At 41.6% G+C, this 25,748-nt stretch overlaps 2 protein-coding genes across 4 annotated transcripts in view; one reads left to right on the forward strand and one right to left on the reverse strand.

Moving 5' to 3' along the window:
* The window catches only part of LOC121278407 (ras-related GTP-binding protein D-like), a 62,300-nt gene extending 41,984 nt beyond the window's left edge, over nucleotides 1-20,316 (reverse strand). Inside the window, exons 1-2 of one of the 3 annotated variants that reach the window (XM_041188803.1) lie at nucleotides 20,098-20,316; nucleotides 1,790-2,085 (exon numbers count right to left, since the gene is read on the reverse strand). In XM_041188803.1, the coding sequence (XP_041044737.1) occupies nucleotides 1,790-2,085; nucleotides 20,098-20,233 (432 nt within the window). In that variant the 5' untranslated portion in view covers nucleotides 20,234-20,316. Of the gene's footprint in view, nucleotides 1-1,789; nucleotides 2,086-19,982 lie in introns of all 3 variants that reach the window. The other 2 variants (XM_041188802.1, XM_041188801.1) reach the window with 2 other exon arrangements.
* Nucleotides 20,317-24,345: 4,029 nt separating this feature from the next.
* The window catches only part of ankrd6b (ankyrin repeat domain 6b), a 231,035-nt gene continuing 229,632 nt past the window's right edge, over nucleotides 24,346-25,748 (forward strand). The window contains exon 1 of the mRNA XM_041188597.1: nucleotides 24,346-24,466. The gene's annotated coding sequence lies outside the window, so the exon portion shown is untranslated. The remainder of the gene's footprint in view (nucleotides 24,467-25,748) is intronic.

Here is a 25,748-nt window from a genome sequence, read left to right on the forward strand (position 1 = left end):
GCTGCACTCATTCAGGTAAGTGGAGAGTATTCCATCACACTCCTGACTTATGCCTTGTAGATGGTGGACAGCCTTTGGGGAGTCAGGAGGTGAGTTACTCACCTCAGAATTCCCAGCCTCTGACCTGCTCCTGTAGCCACAGTATTTATATGGCTGGTCCAGTTCAGTTTCTGGTCAATGGTAACCCCCAGGATGATGACAGTGGGGGATTCAGTGATGGTAATCCCATTGAATGTCGAGGGCAGATAGTTAGATTCTCTCTTGTTGGAGCTGGTCATTGTGTGGCGCAAATGTTACTTGCCATTTGTCATCCCAAGCCTGGATATTGCCCAGGTCTTGCTGTATATGAGCATGGACTGCTTCAGTATCTGAGGAATTGCTCATGGTGCTGAATATTGTGCAATCATCAGCAAACATCTGACCTTATAATGGAAGGAAGGTCATTGCTGAAGCAACTAACATGGTTGGGCCTAGGACACTACCCCGAGGAACTCCTGCAGTGATGTCCTGGAACTGAGATGACTGACCTCCAACAACCACAACCATCTTCCTTTGTGCTAGTTATGACTCCAACTAGTGGAGCTTTCCCCCTGATTCCCATTGACTCCCATTTGCTAGGTCTCCTTGATGCCACACTCAGTCAATTGCTGCCATGATGTCAAGGATAGTCACTCTCACCTCATCTCTGGAGTTCAGCTCTTTTTTCCATGCTTGAACCAAGGCTGTAATGAGGTCAGAAGCTGAGTGACTCTGGTGGAACCCAAACTGAGTATCAGTGAGCAGGTTATTGCTAAGCAAGTGCCGCTTCATAGTACTATTGATGACGCCTTCCATCACTTTACTGATGATTGAGAGTAGGCTGATGGGGCGGTAATTGGCTGGGTTGGATTTGTCCTTCTTTTTGTGTACAGGACATACCTGGGCAATTTTCCACATTGCCGGTTAGATGCCCATGTGTAGCTGTACTGGAACAGCTTGGCTAGGGATGCAGCAAATTCTGAAGCACGAGTCTTCAGTACTATTGCCGGAATATTGTCAGGGCCCATAGCCTTTGCAATATCCAGTGCCTTCGGCCATTTCTTGATATCACGTGGAGTGAATTGAATTGAATTGGCTGAAGACTGGCTTCTGTGATGCTGGAGATCACTGGAGAAGGCCAAGATGGATCATCCACTCGGCACTTCTGGCTGAAGATTGTTGCAAATGCTTCAGCCTTATCTTTTGCACTGATGTGCTGGGCTCCTCCATCATTGAGGATGGGGGTATTTGTGGAGTCTTGTTCTCCAGTGAGTTGTTTAATTGTCCACAACCATTCACGACTGGATGTGGCAGGACTGCAGAGCTTAGATCTGATCCGTTGATCATGGAATCGCTCTGTCTATCACTTGCTGCTTATGCTGTTTGGCATGCAAGTAGCCTTCTGTTGTAGCTTCACCAGATTGATATCTCATTTTTAGGTATGCCTGGTGCTGCTCGTGGTATGCCTTTCTGCACTCTTCATTGAACCAGGCTTGATGCCCTGGCTTGGTGATAATGGTAGAATGGGGGATATGCCGGGCCATGAGTTTACAGATTGTAGCTGAGTACAATTCTGCTGCTGCTGATGACCCACAATGCCTCATGGGTGCCCAGTCTTGAGTTACTAGATCTATTCGAAATCTATCCCAATCATTCATGGTGTAAGAAATCATCCATGTTTGACATCTACTGAAAGATCCCTTGGAATTTAAGATGTTGGATGGAAAGTAACAGTTTTTAGCAGCTGGATCTAAAGTTTAGAGTACATTACCTGTGAGTCAACCACAAATATCAAGGCCCCTGTCCCTCTGAAGATCATCTCATAGTCAAATGTTGGATCAAAAAAATCAATCTGCCCAGGAAAGTCCCAGATCTGAAAATTAACAAAAGAGCTGTTGGCGATATCATCCCGACAGATTTTGTTGGTACTTTCTAGGAAGAGTGTCTCATTAGGCGACATTTTGTGGAAGACTACTTTCTGGATAGAAGATTTTCCACTTCTTCTCAATCCCATTAGCAGGATCCTGGGTTTGACCTCTGTGCAGTAGTCATCACTGAAGTGCATAACTAAAAAGAAAAATTAAAAAAAAAAAGCATTTTGAAAAATTAAACAAGGACTATTCACCCCTGGGATGGGGAACAATTAAACACACCCTCCATTCTGCAGGAAAGAACATAGTCATTACACTTACACTTGCCCACAGGCTTTCTATGGGCTTTTGCAGTGAAATTTACGGTAGTTCAAAATCTGAAACAACAGGAGTGCCCTCTTCAGAGGATGTGAGACCTGTGTGAACAGGGCAAACAACCATGTATCACCTTAAGCAATCAAATTGAAGAATCTTTACTGAGACACGCAGTTTTAATTGGCAGCGGGAGGAGTCCATGCCAAGCGCCCAGCCAAGCAGGTTTTCTTGCCTGGGCTGCTGGTTGCCAGGAGGATGGTTGTCTCCTTAGCTGCTTCCCCATGGTGTTACCCTCTGTCAGGTTCCCCTCCACCATGGCTTCTCAAACCCTAGCCCCACCAACACCACCCCACCCCGCCCCCCCAACCCCTTGTCCCCCACCCCTTGCCAGGCTTGTCAACTTGACACCCGGTGACACTCCCAGACACTTACTCAAATCCTGATCCAGCGCTGTATGTATCTGCCCTTATGTTCTGGAGAGCTAATGACCTCTAATTGGCCAGCAGCTCTCTGAGGTTCCCGAGCGCCTATTAATGGCCAATTTAAAACAGCTATTATAATATTTTGTGTTTTAATCCATAGACTTTTCCTGAAATTGTTGTTTATTGCTAACATAAACAGCGATGTGTATCAGAATAAGATTCTTAAGTTGGGTACTTCAAAATAAATCCATGGGCTGGATTTTATGCTCCTTTTTATGCTATCTTTTAGCTGAGATGGGGCAGGAAGAAGAATCTGGTGCCTCGTATAATTCAGCCATACGTTTCTTTGGTTTACTTCTTCCTCACTTTTAGCAACCCACTTAAATTAAGAGCTCATACTTATTGCATGCAAGTTACTTCTGATCAAAATGTTGTGTTCAGTACTTAAAATAATTTTATTTCCAGTATTGATAGTTCTGTGTCATAATCCAAAAATCCAGTTGGTGAAGGATAGAAGCCAATCTTTACTCACATATATAAGCATTTATTTACAGAATTACACATTATAAGCAGGTACCTCCTAACTTAAAAACTACAGATTTAATCTGTATCTATTAACAAGAGCATCCCTAGTTAACGCCCACCACAACATAATTAACACAATTAATATACATTTGGCACTCTGTAAAGTCTAAAAGGTAGAGAAAATATTCTCTAAACTGACAATCAAACTATTGTTGGAAGCAAGTCCAGTTGACCAAGGGCTGACTAAGTGACAATGATTACAGGCTGGTCTCAAAAGTTTTAGTTCTTCTATGGGTTACAATGGAAATTCTGTTGGGGCCAAATAAATCTTTAGTTAGGAATAGCAGGTTTGTAAAAGGAATCTGTTATGATATTAATTATGTTGATGGTGGCAGTTGCAGCAGGAGCAAAGAATATTTATCATAGAATCGTTACAGGACCAAAGGATGCCATTTGGCCCATCGTGTCCCTTTCTCTGCAAAAGCCACTCAGCTAGTCCCACACCCTTTTCCTCCTGGTCTTCCATTTTTTTCACTTCAGATAAATTTCCAATTATCTGCCTCCACCACACCGCAGGCAGTGCATTGAAAATCCTAACCATACGATGTTTAAAAAACCTTTCCTCATGTCCCCTTTGATTCTTTTGCCATTCACCTTAAATCAGCGTCTTCTGGTTCTCGACCCTTCTGCCAATGGAAACAGTTTCTCTCTATCTACTCAATCCAAACCCCTCATGATTTTGAACATCTTCATTAAATCTCCTCTCAACCTTGTGATGAATCTTGTGCTTTGGAAAAAGCTTGGATTTTCTTTTTTCTGGAGGTCCCTTTAAACCCAGAGTGAAACTAAGCTCTGGGAGAAGAAGTTAGAGTGGTTCCTGGCAATATTGTCAGAAGACATAAAGCTCTCTCCAAAATGTTCACTGAATAAAAAAAGTATTAATATGGGGCATTGATGGAAGCTGTTTACTCGTTCCTTTGCACGAGGTTAATTTATAATGTGGTTTAGTCATTGATCTTATTATTGTGGATGTCGTTGCTAATTTGTCAATGAAGTTGTGTGTTTCTCACGTGTCGGTGCAGACTCGATGGGTCGAAGGGCCTCTTCTGCACTGTGTCATTCTGTGATTGTGTGTGATTCTGTGACGGAGTGGATTTCCTACTAAGACATGACATAGCTGGGGATAAAGTGCTGCTGTCTCCAATGGTTTCAGGGAAGCTGGCTGAGGCTGCTGAAACTGTAACTGAAGCTGTACAGAAAAAGTTGAGTGAAAGAATCAATGACGTTCTGTAAACATGATGTTAAAGTTGATGTTCCAACTAAAAATGTGTTAACAGAGTCAGAAACTCAGCCTGCTAGATTACAAAGGACAGTGGAGCTTCCAGCTGAGGAGGAAAAGCTAATGGCAGATGGAGAAGTTTAAAAATGCAGGAAAAGCATGAGCAAGGTTTGGCAAAGCAAATAGCAACAGTACTCAAAGCTAATGACAAAACAGAGAAAAGGCATGCTTTGAAGGAAAGAGGGAAAGCTGAGCTCAATGTTAACGTTACAGAGCTGCAGAAAAGAATATGTGTTCTTGAACATAAATTAAAACTTCAGAATGAGGAAGCAATCGATCTTGCTAGAATGGAATTAGTCAAAGCTCAAGTTCACTGGAACATGGAGAAGCAGCAGAAGGGTAGGAGAATTTGTGAACTGAATAAAAAAGATTATTAAAACTTCCTCAGCTATGCATTGAAATAACCTCAATGAAGTTCTTATAGCAGCTAAAGAGGATTTTACTCGGCAGAAAAATGAACCGCTCACACTAAAGGATACAACTAAACATACAACTCCTGGAAAAGTAAAACGAAGGATCAGGTTGTGGAAAAGAACTTAATGTTAAGAGTGACCTTGAATTTAAACCAGATTAGGTGAATTCAGTTGTTATGAAGGACAATTCGGATGTTTGGTTGGCTGAAACATTTTTTTATAGACTTGGACATGAAGAAAACAGCAGATAGGGAGGAAATGGAGATCAAAAGTTAACCCCTGGTTCACAGCCTGGTTTAAAAGCTGAAAATTCTGAAACCAGCACCAAATAAAGCCCTGATGGTAGGCCGTGTCCACTTTTAAAGAGAAACAGGGGAGATGCTGAACCCAGAGAATAAAAAGCAGGATGGCAGGGAATTTCTTCTCGAGTTCCAGTTCATTATAGCCTATACCCAGAAACAAGATGGATTGCCAACAATCAGCAATGTGGTTCATGTCAAAGTTAACCAGACCAAACAAATTGTAAAACCTTTGGACCCCTCACACCCCAGGGTCCAGTCTGTACACCATCCGACACAGATTTTAAGAAACAACATGAGATAGAAAAAAACTAAAGTACAACATGGAAGACAAGGACGTCGAAAAACTACAAAGACTATGCAAAATAAGAAGGGAAATCTTTTAAGGAGATTGAAAGAAAGTGGATCAGCCAGTAGTGAAATAAAATCTTGTTTGCAGAAGGGACTCTAAGAATTCATGTGGGTGGAATCTTAAAACCTAATTGTCACATTCAGTTGTTTTGTTATTCGCTCAACCCTACAGTATTGCAAAATACAAGATGTTCAATGGCGAAATATGACAAAAGGGACAAAGCATGTTACCTGCTGTGTGTATTAAGTTAATCGCTAAAACGTTCACAATGTTGAAGATGTGTTGTACATTGAAAATGTTGTGAAAAATCCTTACTATGGTAAGATATCTTTCTCTCAAGGGGGAAGGTGCAATGAACCTTGAGCTTTGTGAAGGTCTCATTAAACCCGTGGTGAAACAAAGTTCTGGGAGAAGAAGTTAAAGTGGTTCCTGGAAATGTTGTCATTAGACTTCTGAGAAATGCTTAGGTGATCTAGGTTGCTAAGGAAATAAGAGTTAGCTAAAGACAAGCAGACAACTAATTTGGGTTTTGAGTTACAGCTGGTGTTCTGCTGCAGCTGGGCAGAAAACAAAGACACTGTCTCAGAAAAATCTTGTGGTGGCAGAGGAAGTAAAACTCGCTGAAGAAAAGCTCTTTACTGCTCAGTAAAGGAGCAGCAAATCTCTCTGTGGAAAAGGCAGTTTTACCAGAGCCGACCAGACTTTATAACGGAGGTTTATTCAAGGATTGGATAAGGAAGTTTCTGGGAATCCCTGTTGTCAGGGCTGAAGGAAAGGAGGGTTCGTCAAAGTGTGCTTTGTTGGTGATGATTGTATCCAGAAAATTTGGACGGTGTGGAGCCATTGGCAAAGGCCCTTGGAAGATTCAACTAGACATGGCGAAATGTGGTGAATCTCTGCTGGAGAGCTGAGAGAAACTTTGGGACTGCCCATGATGCTACGTGTGTGTCAGAAGCTTTTGTGGTATCGATTTAAAGTGAAATTTACCTTTCTGTTTGAAATATCATTTGCCTGTTTTAAATAATGTTTGAATAATGTTGATTTTGGCTTGATTGTTACAATAAAAGTTTAAAAGTGAGATTTTGCCCATCAGTTTCTTCCTTTGGATTGTTTTGGGAACTCATCTTTTTTTTAAAAAGTTACTAGTCTCTATGGGATTGGATCATAACAACCTTCCCTTTAAGGAGAACAACTCTCTCAATCTATCCATTTAACTGAAGTCCCTCATCCCATATAACCAAAGTCTGTCATCCCTGGAACTATTCTTGCAAATCTTTCCTGCATCCTCTCATGCCTTCACAATCTTCCTAAAAAGCGTGGTGTCCAGATTGGACACAATATTCGGCCAAACCAGTGTTTTGTAAAGGTTCACCGTAACTTACTTGCCCCTGTAATCTACACCCCTATTTATAAAGCCCAGGATTCCATGTGCCATGTTAACCACTTTCTCAATCTGCCCTGCTACCTTCCACAATTTATGCACATATACCTCTAGGTCCCTCTGCTCCTGCATCTCTTTTAGAACTGTATCCTTTATTTTATATTGCCTCTCCTCATTCTCCCTACCAAAATCTATTATGTCACACTTCTCTGCGCACTTTCTCTCGTTTTAGTCATTAGTCAGGTAGAGACAGCACCTAATCCATTTGCCAGTCCAGTCGACATTACTTTTGTCTTGTCTGCCCTGGAAGTGTACAAAAATTGTGGTTAGTTGTTCTTGGTCTACAAGAACCTGCAGCCCAAATTAGCTTTAAAATGCACCTTGGACAAGGAGTGAATGGTGAGTCATTTTAGATTTTGTACTAATAGATTTAACATCTCATTCCAATCCACATTTGTCCAAGTGACTGCAAATTTTGTCCAGGATTATTATTTCTAAACTGGAAAATTTAATCATCTTTACTTCCAATTTCCACTTTTCTTATGTGATTACATGGTCTACCTTAGACTCTTCTCTTCCGTTCCTTGTCTTCTCAGTCTCCATTCCTGGGGATAGGATATAAGCCCATCCAGTGGGCTTAATATGCTACCACAGCTACCGTGACCACACTTTGTCACAATCCACTTCCTGTAAGGACTCTATTTCATTCTACCAGTTCCTCCATCTCTGTCACATCTGTTCATACGATGCAAAATTCCATACCAGTGCATCTGATATTCTTCCTTTTTCCTCAAACTAAGATTTGCTCTGTCCCCATGATCGTCAGGGCCCTTGAATGTGTCCATTCTATTTTATGTACCTCTGCTCTCACCCTTTCCCCTGCCTCCCAGAACCACAACATGGTTCCCATTACCCTCACCTTTGACCCCACCAGCCTCCCTAATCAATGGCTCATCCTCTGCCATTTCCACTGAGGCCACCACAAAACGCATCTTCCCCTCCCCTCCCTTTCAACTTTCCAAAAGGGACTGTTCCCGCTGAAATAGTTTGATCCGCTCCTCAGTCACCTTAACACACCCTCCCTTTCCTTAGCACCTTTTCCAGGCAAGCGCAAGAGATTCAACACATGCCCTTTTACCTCCTCCCTTCTCGCTGTCCAAGGCTCCAAACACTCCTTCCAAGTAATTTACTTGTACTTTTTTCAGTTTAGTATATACACTGTGGTCTTCTCTACACAGGGAAGACCAAACACAGACTGGGTGAATGCTTTATGGAATACCTCACTCAGTTCACAAATGTGACCCCAAGCTTTCAGTCATCTGTCATTTAATTCTCCGCTCTGTCCTTGGCCTGGTACAGTATTCCAATGAAGCTCAACGCAAGCTTAAAGAAAGGCACTTTTGATTGGACACTTCATAGCTTTCTGGATTCAACACTGAGTTTAACAATTTTAGATAATTCCCACTGCTTACATGATGATTTGCTTTTTTCTCTCATTTCCCTCTATTTCCTTTACTTTAAATTTGGAGGACAACTATTCAGGATCCTGCCATTCACACCTCCTTCCGATACATCTTTTGTTTCTTTACTCGTCCCATTACCACTCTTTTTGGCCTTGCACCATGAAATCTTTTGTCATTTAACTTCTCCTGCCTTCCACTCCATCAGAGATCTTCCCCTTTGCTCTTCTTCCCACACTCCATTTCACGTGCTCAAAAAATTTTTAACTTTTCCCAGTTCTGGTGAAAGGTCATCAACTTGAAACATTAACACTGATTCTCCCTTCACAGATGCTGCCAGATCTGCTGAGTATTTCCAACATTTTCTGATTTTATTCCAACAGTGCCTCCTTCCTCATTGGGCTAGAACCATACTGTGCAAGAAAGTTCTCCAGAATACACTTCGGGAACTCTTCCCTTGACACTATTACTATCCGGGTCTATATCTGGATAATGAAAAAGCTTTTTAAAAAAATTCATTTCCAGATGTGGGCATCACCAGCTAGGCCACCATTTATTGCCCATCCCTAATTGCCCTTCAGAAGATGGTACTGAGCTGCCTTCTTGAACCACTGCAGTCCATGTGGTGTAGGTATACCCATAGTGCTGTTAGGGAGGGACTTCCAGGATTTTGACCCAGCGACAGTGAAGGAACGGTGATATATTTCCAAGTCAGGATGGTGAGTGGCTTGGAGGGGAACTTCCAGGTGGTGATGTCCTCTTGTATCTTCAGCCCTTGTCCTTCTAGGTGGTAGTGGTCGTAGGTTTGGAAGGTGCTGCCTAAGGAGGTTGGGTGAGGTCCTATGGTGCATCTTGTAGATAGTACATACTGCTGCCACTGTGCATCGGTGGTGAAGGGAATGAATGTTTGTGGAAGGGGCGCCACTCAAGCGGGCAGCCCTTGTCCTGGATGGTGTCAAGCTTCTTGAGTGATATTGGAGCTGCACTCATCCAGGCAAGTGGGGAGTATTCCATCACACTCCTGACTTGTGCCTTGTTGATAGTGGACAGGCTTTGGCGGGTCAGGAGGTGAGTTACTCACTGCAGGATTCCTAGCCTCAGATCTGTTCTTGTAGCCATAGTATTTATATGGCTGGTGCATTTCAGATTCTGGTCAATTGTCATGAAGAGATATTAATGTGTATAATGTTATTGGAATTTTTAAAAAAATAGAATTCTAGTGGGTTCTGTATTTAGGTGTCTGTCTAGGTGTATGTTTGAATTAGATTAAAACCAGCTAGTCCAGGTGCTTTGATGCATAGTACTTCTGAGATGGTATTTGGATGAACAGTAAGGAGAAGAGTAAAGTAAAGCATTAATTTGCATTTGTTGAATAAACTGTTCAAGACTGTGGGTAAAATTTTGCACCTAGCTAGAAGAAGCCAAACAACATGTTTCTTTTCTCAGCTTACTAATCAAATTGGTGTTATGAAAGGGGTTTTATTGTTAGAAGAGCTTAAGTTCAAAAGACTTAGTGATACAATGGAAAATTTATATTCGAAGGGAAAGCTAGGTATGTAAAAAAGGAGTTTGTTTGTGTAGGGCAACCAGCCTGTAAGTCTCCAACCAACTTGCGAAGGAACCTCCTTTGGAGTTCGTAAGGTCAAATGTGCTTTGCCTGGTGTCTATTTAAAGTCTATGGGTAGAATTTTCTGTGTGTCGGGCGGGTGGGCCTGACCCAATCGCCAGTGGGTGTGGAGCTGATTTCTACCAATGATCGGGGCCGCGCCGCCATTTTACATGGGCAGGTCAATTAAGGCCCGCCCAGCGTGATGTCCGCCGGGAAGCGCTATGCGCTCCTTGTGCAGGCGCGGGGGAAAAATCACTGAAATCGACAGTGTGCTCTTTCGCGCCTATGCACAAAAGAGCACACTCATCTCCCTGAGGCTAAGTGCAGCCTCAGGGAGATTGCCTCGACTTTTAAAAATATTAAAAAAGAAGAAAAAAAATTCCCTTACATATCCCCTCATGTGACAATGTCAAATGAGTTGGGACATGCTCATAATTTACATAACAACTTTATTACAATTTTTAAAACCCTACATGAAACCTTATCCCGCTGCTGGATGAGGTTTTATGTTTTCTTTATTTGCCGCCGGGGCTCCTGGCCAACTCGCCAACCTTAAGGTTGGACGGGCAGGTCCTTCAATTGCTTAATTGATCATCCTGTCAATGGCCTCAAGTGGCCATTGACAGGTCAGCAGCCCGGCACCTGATTTTGCTGCGTCCCTGCCTTCCTGAAAATTTAAAAAGGGGGGTGACATCGGGGGTTTCGCCCGACATCATCCCGTGTCATTTTACGTGTTGGCAAGAGGGCCCCACCCCCTGCTCGCCGACAGCAAAATTCTACGCTATGGGTTACTGTTGCCTTAGTGGAGATTTATCTGGGGTGATTAATTTGGGGATTTGTTAAAAAGTTGTTATAGTAATAATATGTAGTCATGTGTATGTGTTAAATTTGTTGTTAAATTAATAAATGTTTAAGTTAGTTTTATATAAAAACCGCAAGACTCAGTGGTCTTATTCCCACTGAATTCAAAGTCTGCATCTTGAAATTACAAATTGCAAAAATGGATTGTGACAGTTGTTTCAAGTTTCCCTCTGGGATTTGAAAAATTCGGTCTTTACCATTGGTCGTGTCATAATAATTGGGGGCTCTTGGCGGGATATATTTGTAATTCCTTGATTGGTTTGCAATTGATGAATCTTAAGGTTACAAGTATGAGAAGCACTTTGAATTCAGGAGTTGATGAGATTTTTTAGAAGTGGTGAGACTGCAAAAATGGTTGTATCCATGGCAAAGTCTTTCATGGAAGTAGAAGACATAACTCTGAGTTATAAAAAGTAACCAAGAGTAAGTTGACAGAGTTGGCAGATAAATTACAATTGGGGTTATCTGAGGGGGCTAGGAAATCAGATATAATTGAAGTGATAGCGCAGCATTTGAAATTGGAAGGAATATCTGAGAGATAGAGTTCTCCAAGGGGTGGTTCATTGGAATGGGCTCAAATTCAGTTGCAAATGAAAACGATTGAATTGGGAGAAAAAGAAAGAGACAGAGCATTTAGAAAGGCAGGAGATAGAAGGAAAACAGGAAAGGGAATGAGAAATTGTGAAGATAGAGAGGGAGGAAAGAGAAAGAGAGAAAATTCCAACGGAAAATGTTGGCAGTTAAAAAAGAGATGCCAGGAGGTGAGGAAAGCTTTATCTCCAGAGTAGAATCCAGTGGGGAGGTGTTTAAATTTGTACAAGCTCTTCCAAAGTTTGAGGAAAAATATATTGAAGAATTCTTTATTTCATTTGAGAAGAGAGCTAAACAGATGAAATGGCCACAGGAAAACTTGACATTATTGTCCAGGTTGGTGGGTACAGCACATGAGGTATACATTTTGCTATCTGAAGAGGTATCGGTGAATTATGATGTGGAAAAAAAAAGCTATTCTGATCGCATATGAGTTGGTTCCTGAGCCATACAGCCAGAAATTTAGGAATATGAGAAAACAGCCCTGGCAAACTTATATTGCGTTTGAAGGAGTAAAACAAAGTAATTTTGACCTGTGGGTACAGGAATTAAAAATAGCGACCACATATGCAGCTCTTAGAGAAGTAATTCTTTTGGAAGAATATAAAGACTCAATCCCTTCGGTAATGAGAACTCATGTGGAGGAACAGAGGGTTGTTTCCATAAGTCAAGCAGCAGAGATAACTGATGATTGTGAGTTAGTTCATAGAGCTAAACCTTTTTGTCATCACCCTTTTAAATCGGAAAAGGATAGAAAATGGGAAGATGAAAGGGAGGTGGGTAGTCAGGGAAGAAGAGTAGCTGGAAAATCTCAGCAAGTTTTTTCTCAGAATAAAAAGGTGAGGTGCTGAAGATAGAAGTGACATTAGAAAAGTGATACGTATTCATTGTAATAAAGTGGGGCATGCGAAGTCAGTGCATTGGAAATTACTGGGAAAATCTGTTGGAATTATTGGAGTGCAGAAAAGTTCTGGAAGTAAAAGTACTGTGGGTTCTGAAGTTCAGGCACGGGAGAAAACAGTGGTTTTTGTATAGGTAAAACAGGGAAAATCAATGATAGGGAAAGAAGTGGGAATATGTTCACAGTTTACCCAAGAGAATTCTGAGGAGCAAGTTGCAGAAATGTTTAAAGACTTTGTACATGAAGGGAAAGTCTTTTCATGTGTACGGGGTGGAGTAGGTAAAGATGTTAAAATTTTAAGAGACACAGGGGCTAGTCAATCCTTAATGTTGTGGGATAGTGATATTTGTTGTTCAGAGGGAGAATTGCAGGAGCAGGTGATGACAAGTGGGGTTCATGGAGATGCTAAATCTATTCCATTGTGGAAAGTAAATTTAAGGACTAAGTGGAAAGCTGGCAAAGTTATTGTTGGAATAGTGGAAAAATTGCCCATTGTAGGGGTTCAATTTACTCTGGTTAATGATATAGCTGGATTACAAATGTGGGTGATGCCTATGGTAGTTGAACAGCCTGTAGAAGTGTTTTCAACAGAAGTTGTACAGAATGAGCACCCTGGATTGTTTCCAGATTGTGTGATAACAAGATCAAAAGCTCATTGGGAAGAACAAGATAAACAAGAAGGGCAGGTAGTTCAAAAGCTGGATGGTGTTGAAATCTAATTAGCTGGCATTGTGTTTAATAACACTGTTAAAGAAGAGACAGGAGAGAACAATTCAGCCAAACTGTTTAACTCAAGGCAGTTAATTAAGTTGCAGCAGCAGGATTTGCAATTCAAACAGTTGTATCAGAAAGCTTACTCAAAAACAGAGGCAAAATGAGAAAATGGAGGCAGGATCATGTTTCAGCAAATGAAAGCTGGAGGGAGGTACATCAGCTTATTATCCCATTAGGGTATAGAAATGAGATTCTGAGGATTGCTCATGAAATTCCATTGGAGGGACATTTAGGAATTAGAAAGATACAGGCATAAGTGCAGAAACATTTTTGTTGGCCAGGATTGCATAGGGATGTAGTCAAATTCTGTAGAATATGTCACCCATGTCAGGTTATAGGGAAACCACAAGCAGTGATTAAGCCTGCACCTTTAATCCCAACATCAGCATTTGAAGAAGCTTTTACTAATGTCATGAATGATTGTATAAGACCCCTCCCTAAGACGAAAAGTGGAAATCAGTACTTACTGACAACAATGGGTGTGTCTATCAGGTTTCCTGAAGTGATGCCTTTAAGAAATATTACAAGTAAGAAGATTGTGAAGGAGTTAACTAAAGTTTTTACAAGATATGGTTTACCTAAGGAAATACAATCAGATCAGGGTTCAAATTTTATGTCACAACTGTTTAAGGAAATAATGAACAGTTTTGGGGATAAAACAATTTAAGTCAACAGCTTATCATCCAGAGTCACAAGGGGCTTTTGAATGATGGCATCAAACTTTAAAAACTATGATGAACATGTACTGTCAGGATTATTCACAGGATTGGGATGGAGGAATTCCATTCTTGTTATTTGCCATCGACTAGTTTTAGCCCTTTTGAACTAGTCTATGGTAATGAAGTAAGGGAACCACTGAAATTGACTTATGAGAATTTGATGGGTCAAAATTCAGAAACTACTGTCCTGGATTATGTATCAAACTTCAGAGAGAGAGATTGAGCAGAGCATTTGAGTTAACTAGGGAACATTTAAAGATATCATAGCAAGTGATGAAAGTGAACGCAGATGAGAAAGCTAAAACTTGCAGTTTTGTTGCTGGAGAAAAAGTGCTAATTCTGTTACCAGTACTGAGTGACTCATTAAAGGCAAGCTTTAGTGGACCTTACAAGATTGAAAAGAAATTGAGAGAAGTAAATTATTTAATAAATACTCCGGATAGAAGAATGAAGCAGAGGGTGTGTCATGTAAATATGCTTTAAAATACTTTGACAGGGAAGAGGGACAAAAAGAGGTATTAGTGATGGTGGATGATGAGAAAGAGGTGGATGTGCAGGACTCTGAAATTGATTTTCCTTTAATCAAATTGGATAATGAGGGGGTACTTGAAAATTTAAATGTAATATTGAGTTACCTTCCAGACAAGTGTCAAAGTGATTTGGAAAAGCCATTGCAGTCACACAAAACTATTTGTGGGAATAAGTTGAGGAGGACGGATTTAGCTTTACATGATGTGTCTGTACAAGTTTCATCTTCAATAAGGCAACATCTTTATAGATTAAATCCAGCAAAGTTATCATAAGTACAGAAACAAATTGATTTCATGCTTCAGAATAATATCAATGAGTCTAGTTGCAGGAACTTGAGTTCTCCTATTGTACTGATACCAAAACTGGATGAAACACAAAGACTGTGTGTGGACTATCGAAAGGTGAATGAGGTGACAAAAGCGGATTCCTATCCTATACCATGGTTGGAAGATTGCTTTGAGAAAGTGGGACAATCAAAATTTATCATAAAGACTGACTTACTAAGAAGATATTGGCAAGTACTGTTATTGGAGAGAGCAAAGGAGATATTGGCTTTTGTGATGCAAAATGGACTACATCAGTTTAAAGTCATGCCATTTGTATGAAGAATGCACCTGCGACATTTCAAAGACTAACAAACAACTTAATTGCAGGTCTAGGCAATTGTGCCATTTATATTGTTAACTTAATAGCTTTCAGTCAGATGTCAGAGCATCTGGAAGAATTATTTTCTTGATTACAAGAAGCCAATTTGATGATGAACTTGGCTAAATGTGAATTTGTTAAAGTGCAAGTTACATTTCTAGGCAGTTACATATCTAGGCCATATGATTGGACATGGTAAGGTGGCTCAAAAGTGAAAGTCAAGGCTATCGTGGATTTCCCAGTGCCAACTACAAAACAAGAAGTTTTGAGATTTCTGGGCTTGTGTGGGTTTTACTGGAAATTTGTACCAAATTTTAGCAGTGTGGTTACTCCACTGGCTGAACTATTAAAAAAGAACAAGAAGTTTAAATGGACACTGGAGTGTCAGAAGTAATTTGATAGTTTGAAAACTGTATTAACTACGACACCAGTTTTGGCAGTACCCAATTACATCAAGCAATTTCTGTTGGCCGTTGATGCAAGCGACATAGGAAACTTGAAGTAAAGGAAGTACAGAAATAAATTGGTTTAATGCTTCAAAATGATATTGAGTCTAGTTGCAGGAACTTGAGTTCGCCTATTGTACTGGTACCAAAACCAGATGAAACATAAGACTATGTGCGGACTATTGAAAGGTGAATGAGGTGACAAAAGCAGGTTCCTATCCTATACCACGATCGGAAGATTGCAGACTTCATACTATTACAAGAAGATTACACTGGAATTGAAAAATCAATTGGATATTTTTCACGGAGGTTGAACGCACAGCAGAGAAGTTATTCAACGATCAAAAAGGAGACATTGGGTTTGGTGTTAGCAATGCAGCATTTTGACATCTTTGTGGCAAACAATTCATCAGAAACAATTGTTTATAAAGACCACAATCCTTTAAAGGTTCTAGACAAATTTTGAGGCAAAAGCGTAAAGCTATTCAGATGGAGTTTATTACTGCAGCCATTTAATCTACAGATAATACATGTCGCTGGATGAGAGAATCTGAATGCAGATGCGTTATCAAGAGTTTGAAGCATAAAGGGAAAATTGGTCATTTTGAAACCTGGACACTGAACTGGAATGATTTCTGCTGATACCAAGGACTTGTGTATATATATTATGTTAATATATGCATCTGGTAATGTAATAGTGTAACACATATAGGAGATAGTGTAAGATGGGTTATTAAAAATGAAGCTGTCTTTTAAAATTATGACGGGGTTCATTTTTCAATAGGGAGGGGGATGTCATGAAGAGATATTAATGTGTGTAATGTTACTGGAAATTATTTTTTTAAATAATTCTAGTGGGGGTCTGTGTCTAGGTGTGTATCTGAATTGGATTAAAGCCAGCTAGTCTGGGTACTTTGATGTATAGTAGTTTTGAGATGTTAATTGGGTGAACAGTAAGGAGAACAGTAAGCTAAAGTGTTCATTTGCATTTGTTGAATAAACCATTCGTGATCGCGGGTAAAATCTTGTACCAGCTAGCAGAAGCCAAACAATGTGTTTATTTTTTCAGCTTACTACTAAAATTGATGCTATGAAAGGGGTTTTATTGTTAGAAGAGCTGAAGTTCAAAAGACCTAGTGATACAATGGAAAATTTACATTCACAGGGAAAGCCAGGTATATAAAGAAAGCTGTTTGTATGTAGGGTAGAGACATTTAAGATCTAACCAGCCTGTATGTCTCCAACCAACTTGCGAAGGAACCTCCTTTGGAATTAGTAAAGTCAAAGGTGCTTTGCCTGGTGTTTATTTAAAGTCTGGGTGTTTATGTTGCCTTAATGGAGATTTACCTGGGATTGGTTAATTTCGGGACGTGTTAAAAAGTTATTATAGTAGTAACCTGCGGTCATATTCATATGTTTAATTTGTTGTTAAATTTATAAAAATGTTTAATTTAGTTTTATATAAAAACCATGAGACTCAGTGGTCTTATTCCTATGGAATTCAAGTCTGCATCTCAAAATTACAAATTACAAAAATGGATTATGACAGTTGTTTCAAGTTTCCCTCTGGGATTTAAGCAACTCAGACTTTCCCATCGGCTATGTCATAATATCAAATGGTAAGCCCCTGGATGTTGATAGTGGGGAATTCAGGGATGGTAACACCATTGAATGTCAAGGGGCAATGGTTAGATTCTCTCTTGTTGGATATGAGCACTGCCTGGCACTTGTGTGGCGTGAATGTTACTTGCCACTTGTCAGCCCAAGCCTTGATATTGTCCAGGTCTTGCTGCATTTGGACACAAACTGCTTCAGTATCTGAGGAGGTCACGAATGGTGCTGAACATTGTGCAATCATCAGCAAACACCCCCACTTCTGACCTTATGATGGAAGGAAGGCCATTGATTAAGCAGCTGAAAATGGCTGGGCCTAGGACACTACCCTGAGGAACTCCTGCAGTGATGTCCTGGTACTGAGATGACTGATCTCCAACAACCACAGTATTTATGTAGCTGTTATGTGGCTAATTATAACTACACTACAGTTTTGGCCCCTCACTTTAAACCCAGTTTTATCTTTTATTTTTTCTATCTGGCTCTCTTGAATTCCAGTACAAGGCACTCATTCATATATAAGACTAGAGTATTAGAAGATTATTTAACTAAAGGCTTAACCAGGTTAACTATTCCAATGCTTTTGTAGCTGCCTCTCATCTTGCCCTCTCCATAAACTTGAATTTATCCAAAAACTCTACTGCCTATATCCTAACTTGCATCAAGCCCTAGATGTTCACCCATCATTTGTGCTCGCTGACCTACGTTAGTTCCTGGTTCTGTTAAGTCTCGATTGTAAAATTCTCATCCTTGATTTTGTGATGAAGTTATAATAATTTTCATAATATTTTACTGGCTCATTATGGAGTAAGTTTATGGGGAAAGTATGGCTGGGTCTGTCTGTGTGATTTAATTACATTTGGAGTCACGTAGACTGCAAGCTTGGAATCATCAAAAAAAGCTAGGTGCTTGACATGCTGATGAGTAAACATGGATGCTGGCTTAGGATGCAAGGTGTGAAGGGAATTTACATTTTTAGGTAAATGAAGGGATTATTTGGATTTCAAAGGGATCTTAGTCTGTTTCCAACTAGCCAGATAAGCTAGGCTAAGGAATGTGTTTATTATTCCCAAAGGTTACTGACAATCTTGGCATCAAGAAAGTTTTTTTATATTATGAGGAAGATAGAGTTTCAAAGACATATGGAACAATAGAATTTACATATTAAGAAGAGTGAAACATATATAAAGGAGAATGAACTGCTATGTGTCAGAAGACCATATAAGATCTAACAGGAGTATGTGAAATAGCCTTACTGAAGCCTCCAGCCATGTGTGCATGAGTCTGCTATATAACAAAACTGAAGCTGGGGAAAAGCCATTTGGAATTCCACTGTCAAGTGGGTATTGTGTTAATTTGCTGGTTCTGTTTTAAATCTAAAATCTATTTTGGACAGTTGCCTTAAAGGGGTGTGTAACTAGGAGTCAGGTTAATTAGGAATCTTAGGATGTGTTATAGTAGTAAGTAATTATAGTCTTATGTATGTGCTTGAAGTCTTTTACTTTTTTAATAAATATTTTAATGTAATTTTTTAAATCGCCAAAGGTCTTGTTGGACTTATTACTTCTGAATTCAGTGCACACATCTTTTCGTAATAAATACAAATTGCAAAACCGTTGTGATAGTGCGACCAAGTTTCCCTTGTGGTCTGCCTGGCACACATCATCTGCCACGTCATAACAATTTCAAATCCCACCATATTTGCCCCTCCATATCTCTATAAAGGGATCCCTCCAGCCCTACAATCCTCCAAGATCTCTGCATCCCTCCAATTCTAGCCACTTGCACATTCCTTGAATTTTATCATTCTACTAGTGGCAACTGGGCCTTCAGTTGCCTGGGCTCTAAATTATGGAGTACCCTCCCTCAGGATATTTCTTAAAACCTATCTGTCACTTGTCCAAATATCTCCTGACATAACTCAGTCAATTGCTGTTTGATAATGCTCCTGTGAAGCGTCATAGGACTCTTTACAATGTTAAAGGTGCTATATAAATGTAAGTTATTATTGTTTTGTTCATCTAACATTAACACCTACACATTGCAGAAAAGATGCAGAAACCATGACTAATTTTTGATTTCCCCTCCTTAGCTTAAAGGCACTTGATGTTGTTATTTCCTTTGGGGGGGGGGGGGGGGTGGTGGATGACCGTTAGTTGCCAGAACACAGTATTTCTTTAGCTTCCTCAGCTGGGCTACCCTGTTATGTACATAGGAAAATGGTTGCAGTCATCCCATAATGATAAAACTTGGCAGACAAAGGCTAATTACCCAGTCATGGCATTCTGGTTCACCATCGTCACCCCAGTTAATATCAGGGCTTAGCACTGACCAAGCATCAAACAATGGACATCCTTGATCTGTACAACTCCAAACCACAGTGCATTTAACCACAGAACATCAGGAGAACCCCGTGGCAAATAAGGTGGGTCCCTAGTCTATGCAAGTTCAATTAACGTCACCTAGAGCCCTTGATGGGAACTCCCTAACAACACTGGGGATGTACCTGCACCACATGGACTGCATCAGCAGTTTGAGGAGGCAGCTCATCACCTTCTCAAGGGTAATTAGGCATAGACAATAAATGCTGGGTCTTGCCAGTGATGCCCATATCCCATAAATAAATAAAATAAATTGGACTTCATGTTTCACGATAGGGATGGGAACATTTTGACAAATTTCTGCTCCAGGTCGCTATCCTGCTGAGAAGCATCTGAGGTCACTGATTGACGATAGGCTGCCCTTTTTTTTTTGATGAAGGATGATCATTTGGGGAAGAAGGACCCAGAGGGCTGCAAAGAAAGTTCTTACGTACATTACATTTACACCATCAAGGCGAAGACAAAATAATTGGAGCACAGTACACGCTCGATATCAAATGATTGAATTTACTGACCAGTTGATAGCATTCCTATGACAATGACAGGGAGTGTGACTGGGGTGACTACTAGATGGACGAGTTTATCAGAAGCGATCAGTTGGGTGGCTGACTGCACTGTACATACCCTCACCGGGTGCTGCTGGGTTGTCGGGGTCTCCATCCACGATGTTACACTCAGCTTCTCCCCCATAAGCGAACTCCAGCCCGATAGAGCCGCACTCGCTGTCCTCATCCTCCCCGCAGTCCTCCACCCCCAACCTGCTCATTCTAGCGCAGCTTTCCCGAGCAAGACTTTACTGTTACTGTTTTTCACTGTCACCTGATAGTGAGAAACCATTGCTGAACTTTCACCTCTCCAGAAAACATCCGGTGTCAGAACCATGAGACAGAGAATATCTTTCCAACAGGGAACTGCAGCCAGTCTTCCGCACGTTACCGCTTCGCTGGCTGCAGTTTTAATAATTGACGAATAATTGTATTTTAAAACCAAGTTGTGCAGCTGCAGGATAAAATATTTTTGTCACATTTTAATAACCTCTTCCGTGAAGTATTGCTGAATGCCTACAATCTGCTGTAGGGATCGTTACTGTCGCTACCTGATTGTTTTTTTCTGACTGGCCTGGGATGAAATTGCTTTTGTTTTTAAACATTTTGCTCTGGGTGTGGGCGATGCTGGCAAAGTTGTGTGCAGCACTTTAGGAAGTTTTTCTGTATTGAATATACTATAAATGCTTCTTCTTTCATCCGTTCCATGTTATTATTGTAAATGATTATTTATCTTCAGGTGTTGTCTTTTCTCCTTTAAATCCACTGTAATCACCCCTCTCAAAAAACCTTTGAATCCTGCCCCCTTGCAATTACTGTCCCATCTCCAACCTCCCTTTCCTCTCCAAAGTCCTTGAACATGTTGTCACCTCTCAAATCTGTTCCCTTTCCCAGAACTCCATGTCTGAATCAGTCCACTCAGGTTTCCACCTCTGCCACTGTACCAAAACAGCTCTTATCAAAGTTACAAATGATATCCTTTGTGACTGTGACTAAGACAAATTCCACCCCCCCCCCCCCCATCCTTCTTGACCTGTCCGCAGCCTTTGACATGGTTGAGCACACCATCCTCCAACACTGCTCCATTGTTTTCCAGTTGGGTGGGACTGGTCTCACGTGATTCCATTCTTTTCTATCTAATCATCGCCAGAGTATCACTAGTAATATCTTCTCTTCCTGCTCCTGCATCCTAATCTCTGGTGTTCCCCACCTGGCCAAGAATCTATCTTTGGCCCCCTCCTATTCCTCATCTATATGCTGTCCCTTCCAGCTCTACCTCACTATTACCTCTCTCGACTACTCCACTGTTGCTAAATTATCAGACTGTTTATCGGACATACTGTACTGGAAGAGCAGAAATTTCCACCAATTAAATATTGTGAAGCCTGAAGCAATTGTTTTCGGACCCCACTCCAAACTTTGTTCACTAATGACTGACTCCATCCCTCCCTGGCAGATTAAGCCAGTCTATTCACAGACCTTCACATCACTTTGATTATTCATAAAAACATAGAAAATAGGAGCAGAAGTAGGCCATTCGGCCCAGCTCTGCCATTCATTATGATCATGGCTGATCATCCAACTCAATAGCCTGCTCCTGCTTTTTCCCCATATCCTTTGATCCCTTTCGCCCCATGATCTGTACTCCTTGAAAACATACAATGTTTTGGTCTCAACTACTTTCTGTGGCAACGAATTCCACAGGCTCACCACTCTCTGGGTGAAGAAATTTCTCCTCATCTCAGTCCTAAATGGTCTACCCTGTACCCTCAGACTGTGATTCCTGGTGAACTCCCCCACCATCGGGAACATCCTTCCTGCATCTACCCTTTCTAGTCCTGTTAGAGTTTTATAGGTTTCTATGAGATCCCCCCTCATTCTTCTGAACTCCAGCAAATATAATCCTAACCGACTCAATCTCTCCTCATATGTCAGTCCTGCCATCCCAGGAATCAGTCGGGTAAACCTTGCTGCACTCCCTCTATCGCAAGAACATCCTTCCTCAGATAAGGAGACCAAAACTGCACACAATATTCCAGGTGTGGTCTCACCAAGGCAAGACATCCCCACTTCTGTACTTGAATCCTCTCACTATGAAGGCCAACATACCATTTGCCTTCTTTATCGCCTGCTGCACCTGCATGCTTACTTTCAGTGACTGGTGTACAAGGACACCCAGGTCTCGTTGCACATTCCCCTCTCTCAATTTATAGCCATTCAGGTAATAATCTGCCTTCCTGTTTTTGCTATCAAAGTGGATAACCTCACATTTATCCACATTATACTGCATCTGCCATGCATTTGCCCATTCATTCAGCTTGTCCAAATCACCCTGAAGCATCTCTGCATCCTCCTCATATCTCACTCTCCCAACCAACTTTTCATGCCATCACTAAGACCGCCCATTTCCACCTCTGCAACATCGCCTGATTTTGCCCCTGTCTCGGGTCTTCTCCTACTGAAATCCTCATCCATGCCTTTGTTTCCTCTGGACTCGACTTTTCCAATGTACTTCTGGTCACCCACATTCTACCCTCCATAAGTTTGAGGTAATCCAAAACTCTGTTATCCATGGTCTTAACTTGCAGCAAGTCCCATTCTCCTGTCACCCCCGAGCTTGCTGATCTACATTGGCTCCTGGCCAAGGAAGGTCTTGATTTTAAAGTTCTCATCCTTGTTTTCAAATCCTCCCATTGTCTTGCCCCTTCCTTTCTCCATAATCTCCTCCAACCCCACAACCCTCCAAAATATCCATGCTCCTCTAAATCTGGCCTTGTGTATTCTCAATTATAATTGCTCCACTATTGGTGGCTGCACCTCTAGTTGCCAGGCTGCGTGCTCTGGAATTCCCTCCCTATGCCTCTCTGCCTCTTGACCTCACTTTTCTATTCCATCACACTCCTGACTTGTGCCTTATAGATGGTGGACAGGCTTTTGGGAGTCAGGAGGTGAATCACTCACCTGAGGATTCCTAGCCTCTGACCTGCTCTTGTAGCCATATTATTTATATAGCTAGTGCATTTCAGTTTCTGGTCAATGGTAACCCCTAAGATGTTGATAGTGAAGATTCAGCGATGGTAATACCATTGAATGTCAAAGGGTGATAGTTAGATTCTCTCTTGTTGGAGATGGTCATTGCCTGGCACTTGTGTGGTGAGAACGTTAATTGCCACTTAATCAGCTCAAGTCTGAATGTTGTCCAAGTCTCATTGCATATGGGCATGGACGGCTTCAGTATCTGAGGAGTTGTGAATGGTGTTGGATAAGGCTGTAATGAGGTCAGGAGATTAGTGGCCCTGGCAGAACCCAAACTGGGCGCCAGTGAGCAGGTTATTGCTGAATAAGTGGAGCTTGATAGCACTGTCGACAACACTTTCCATCACTTTGCTGATGATTGAGAGTAGACTGATAGAACGGTAATTGGCCGGGTTGGATTTGTTCTGCTTTTTGTGTACAGAACATACCTCGCCAATTTTCCACATTGGAGGAAAATTAGAGGCCAGTGTTGTAGCTATATTAGAACAGCTTGGCTAGGGGCACGGCAAGTTCTGGAACACAAGTCTTTAGCACTATTGCCGGAATATTCTCAGGGCCTATAGCCTTTGCAGTATCCAGTGCCTTCAGCCCTTTCTTGATGTCACATGGAGTGAATCAAATTGGTTGATTTTGAAATGTTTTTGCTTTCAGACAGCGCTGACCTTTATTCTGCTGGTAACACATTCTATTTTGCTTTCAGACACTGCTAACCTTTATCATTTGTCATTTAATCTTCCCGCCCTTTAACCTATCCCTGACCTCTTTTGTTCCACCCTTTTTCAATAGCATAAAATCCATCATATCCCTAACTCCTTTCAGTTCTGAAGAAGAGTCATATTGGACTTCTTGAAACATTCATTTTGTTTCTCTCTCCACAGATAATGTCAGTTTCAGAACGTTCTGTTTTTACATTAGCTCCAGGGGCAACACAGGGTCAGCAATGCTGAGCTGCAGTGTCAGGGTCTCAACCTAGGGGTCGCTCAGGGACAGCGGGGCTGAGCTGCAGTGTCAGGGTCTCAACCCAGGGGTCGCTCAGGGACAGTGGGGCTGAGCTGCAATGACATAGTGTGGGCTCCAGGTGTCGATCAGGGACAGCGGGGCTGAGCTGCAGTGACAGGCTGTGGGCTCTAGGGGTCGCACAGGGACAGCGGGGCTGAGCTGCAGTGACAGGCTGTGGGCTCCAGGGGTCGCACAGGGACAACGGGGCTGAGCTGTAGTGACAGGCTGTGGGCTCCAGGGGTCGCACGGGGACAGCGGCGCTGCTGGAGTTTGCTGTGATTATTGTGCAAGCATCGAGGCTCAATCTGCGCAGCAAGAAAGTAGGGCGCAACAATAAAAATTGCAGATTCTCACAAACTGGCTGATCAGTGAATGTTTGGGAGAGGGAGCAAAAACATAGGACATTATTTCACTCCCAGGTAAGTTGCCGGTTTTTTTTCGTTACTTCTGGCTTTGCAGAAAGTTTGTGTTTCAGTCGCTTGCACGAAGTTGCTATTTTCCAAGTGCATTATCGCACTCGCTCTACGTGCAGGTTTGTTGGCCTTTCCCGATGTGTAATTGCTGGGTTATTCGAGAGCTATTTATCTGTTTTATGAAGGTGTGTGTGTCTGTGTGTGCGCGAGAGAGAGACACAGAGAAAGTGGGTCCGCCGACACTTTCAGAGAAATATCTTGGACAGTTACTGGGGCTGGCACACACAGGTAGAGCCCAGGCTGGCTCCGAGTGAGAGGTTTGTGACTCTGTAACATGCTGGTCCTGTGGGAGATGCTCCACTGATCTCACCGAGCCCTGGACTGGAGACTTGTACGTGATGTTAGTAAGTCGGTGCTGTCACACATTCTGTCCTGTTAAAGAGTTTGGGATTTGCTGCTGACTTGTTAACTTCGAAACGGATTCTTAGCAAAAGAACAGTGGTGGTCAGCGGCAATTTTTTTTTCTTCGTTGAACTTGAACATCAAAATGCAAATTGTTAAGTAAACGTGGTGACAGCTACATCGTTGTTCGAACTTTTTTGTTTTCGGTGCTTTGTTCAATCCGGATGAAACATTGCCATAAAAGTATACGTGTAACCATGGGTACCAGATATCATTTGTCCAAAGGTTAAACTTTGCCTTCGACTTTCAAAAAAAAAATCAGATCAATTAAAATGAGATCCAATTAAGGGTGCAAATTGGGTTCAAACTGTCCGAACTAAAAACGTATTCAACAATTAGTTCCTTGAAGCATTAAGAAAAAACGATCAGCATGTTCTCCATTATCGGAGGTCCCACAACTAAATTCTGGCACCAAGGTTAAAATCAACAAATTCCTTGGGGAGAAATAAAATTTACCTCCGGATTCTAAGTCTGGTGATGAAATCTTAAAAACATTCCGAGGAAGTGAATGCAGGGGAAATGCCACTGGAAATAGCGTGCACTTGTATAGCGCCTTTTAAGTATAGAAAATATTTCGGGCTGTTGTCCGGGTGTAAAAAAAACATTAATACTGTGCCAAAGGAGAGACTGGGAGGTGTGCAGAGAATAGGGGGAAAAAAAAGCTGTTTGAAGAAATAGGTTGCAAAGAGGGTCTTAAAGGCGGAGAGGGAGGCAGCAGAATTTAGGGAGGGAATTCCAGGAATCCAGAATGGCCTCTGGTAAGTTAGTGGAGGCCAGGTGGCTGAAAGCTAATAAGGGGGTGCAATTGTGCAATTATTCAGAGGTC

Source organism: Carcharodon carcharias, chromosome 5 (genome assembly GCF_017639515.1).
Source record: "Carcharodon carcharias isolate sCarCar2 chromosome 5, sCarCar2.pri, whole genome shotgun sequence".
Classification (NCBI taxonomy): Eukaryota; Metazoa; Chordata; class Chondrichthyes; order Lamniformes; family Lamnidae; genus Carcharodon; species Carcharodon carcharias.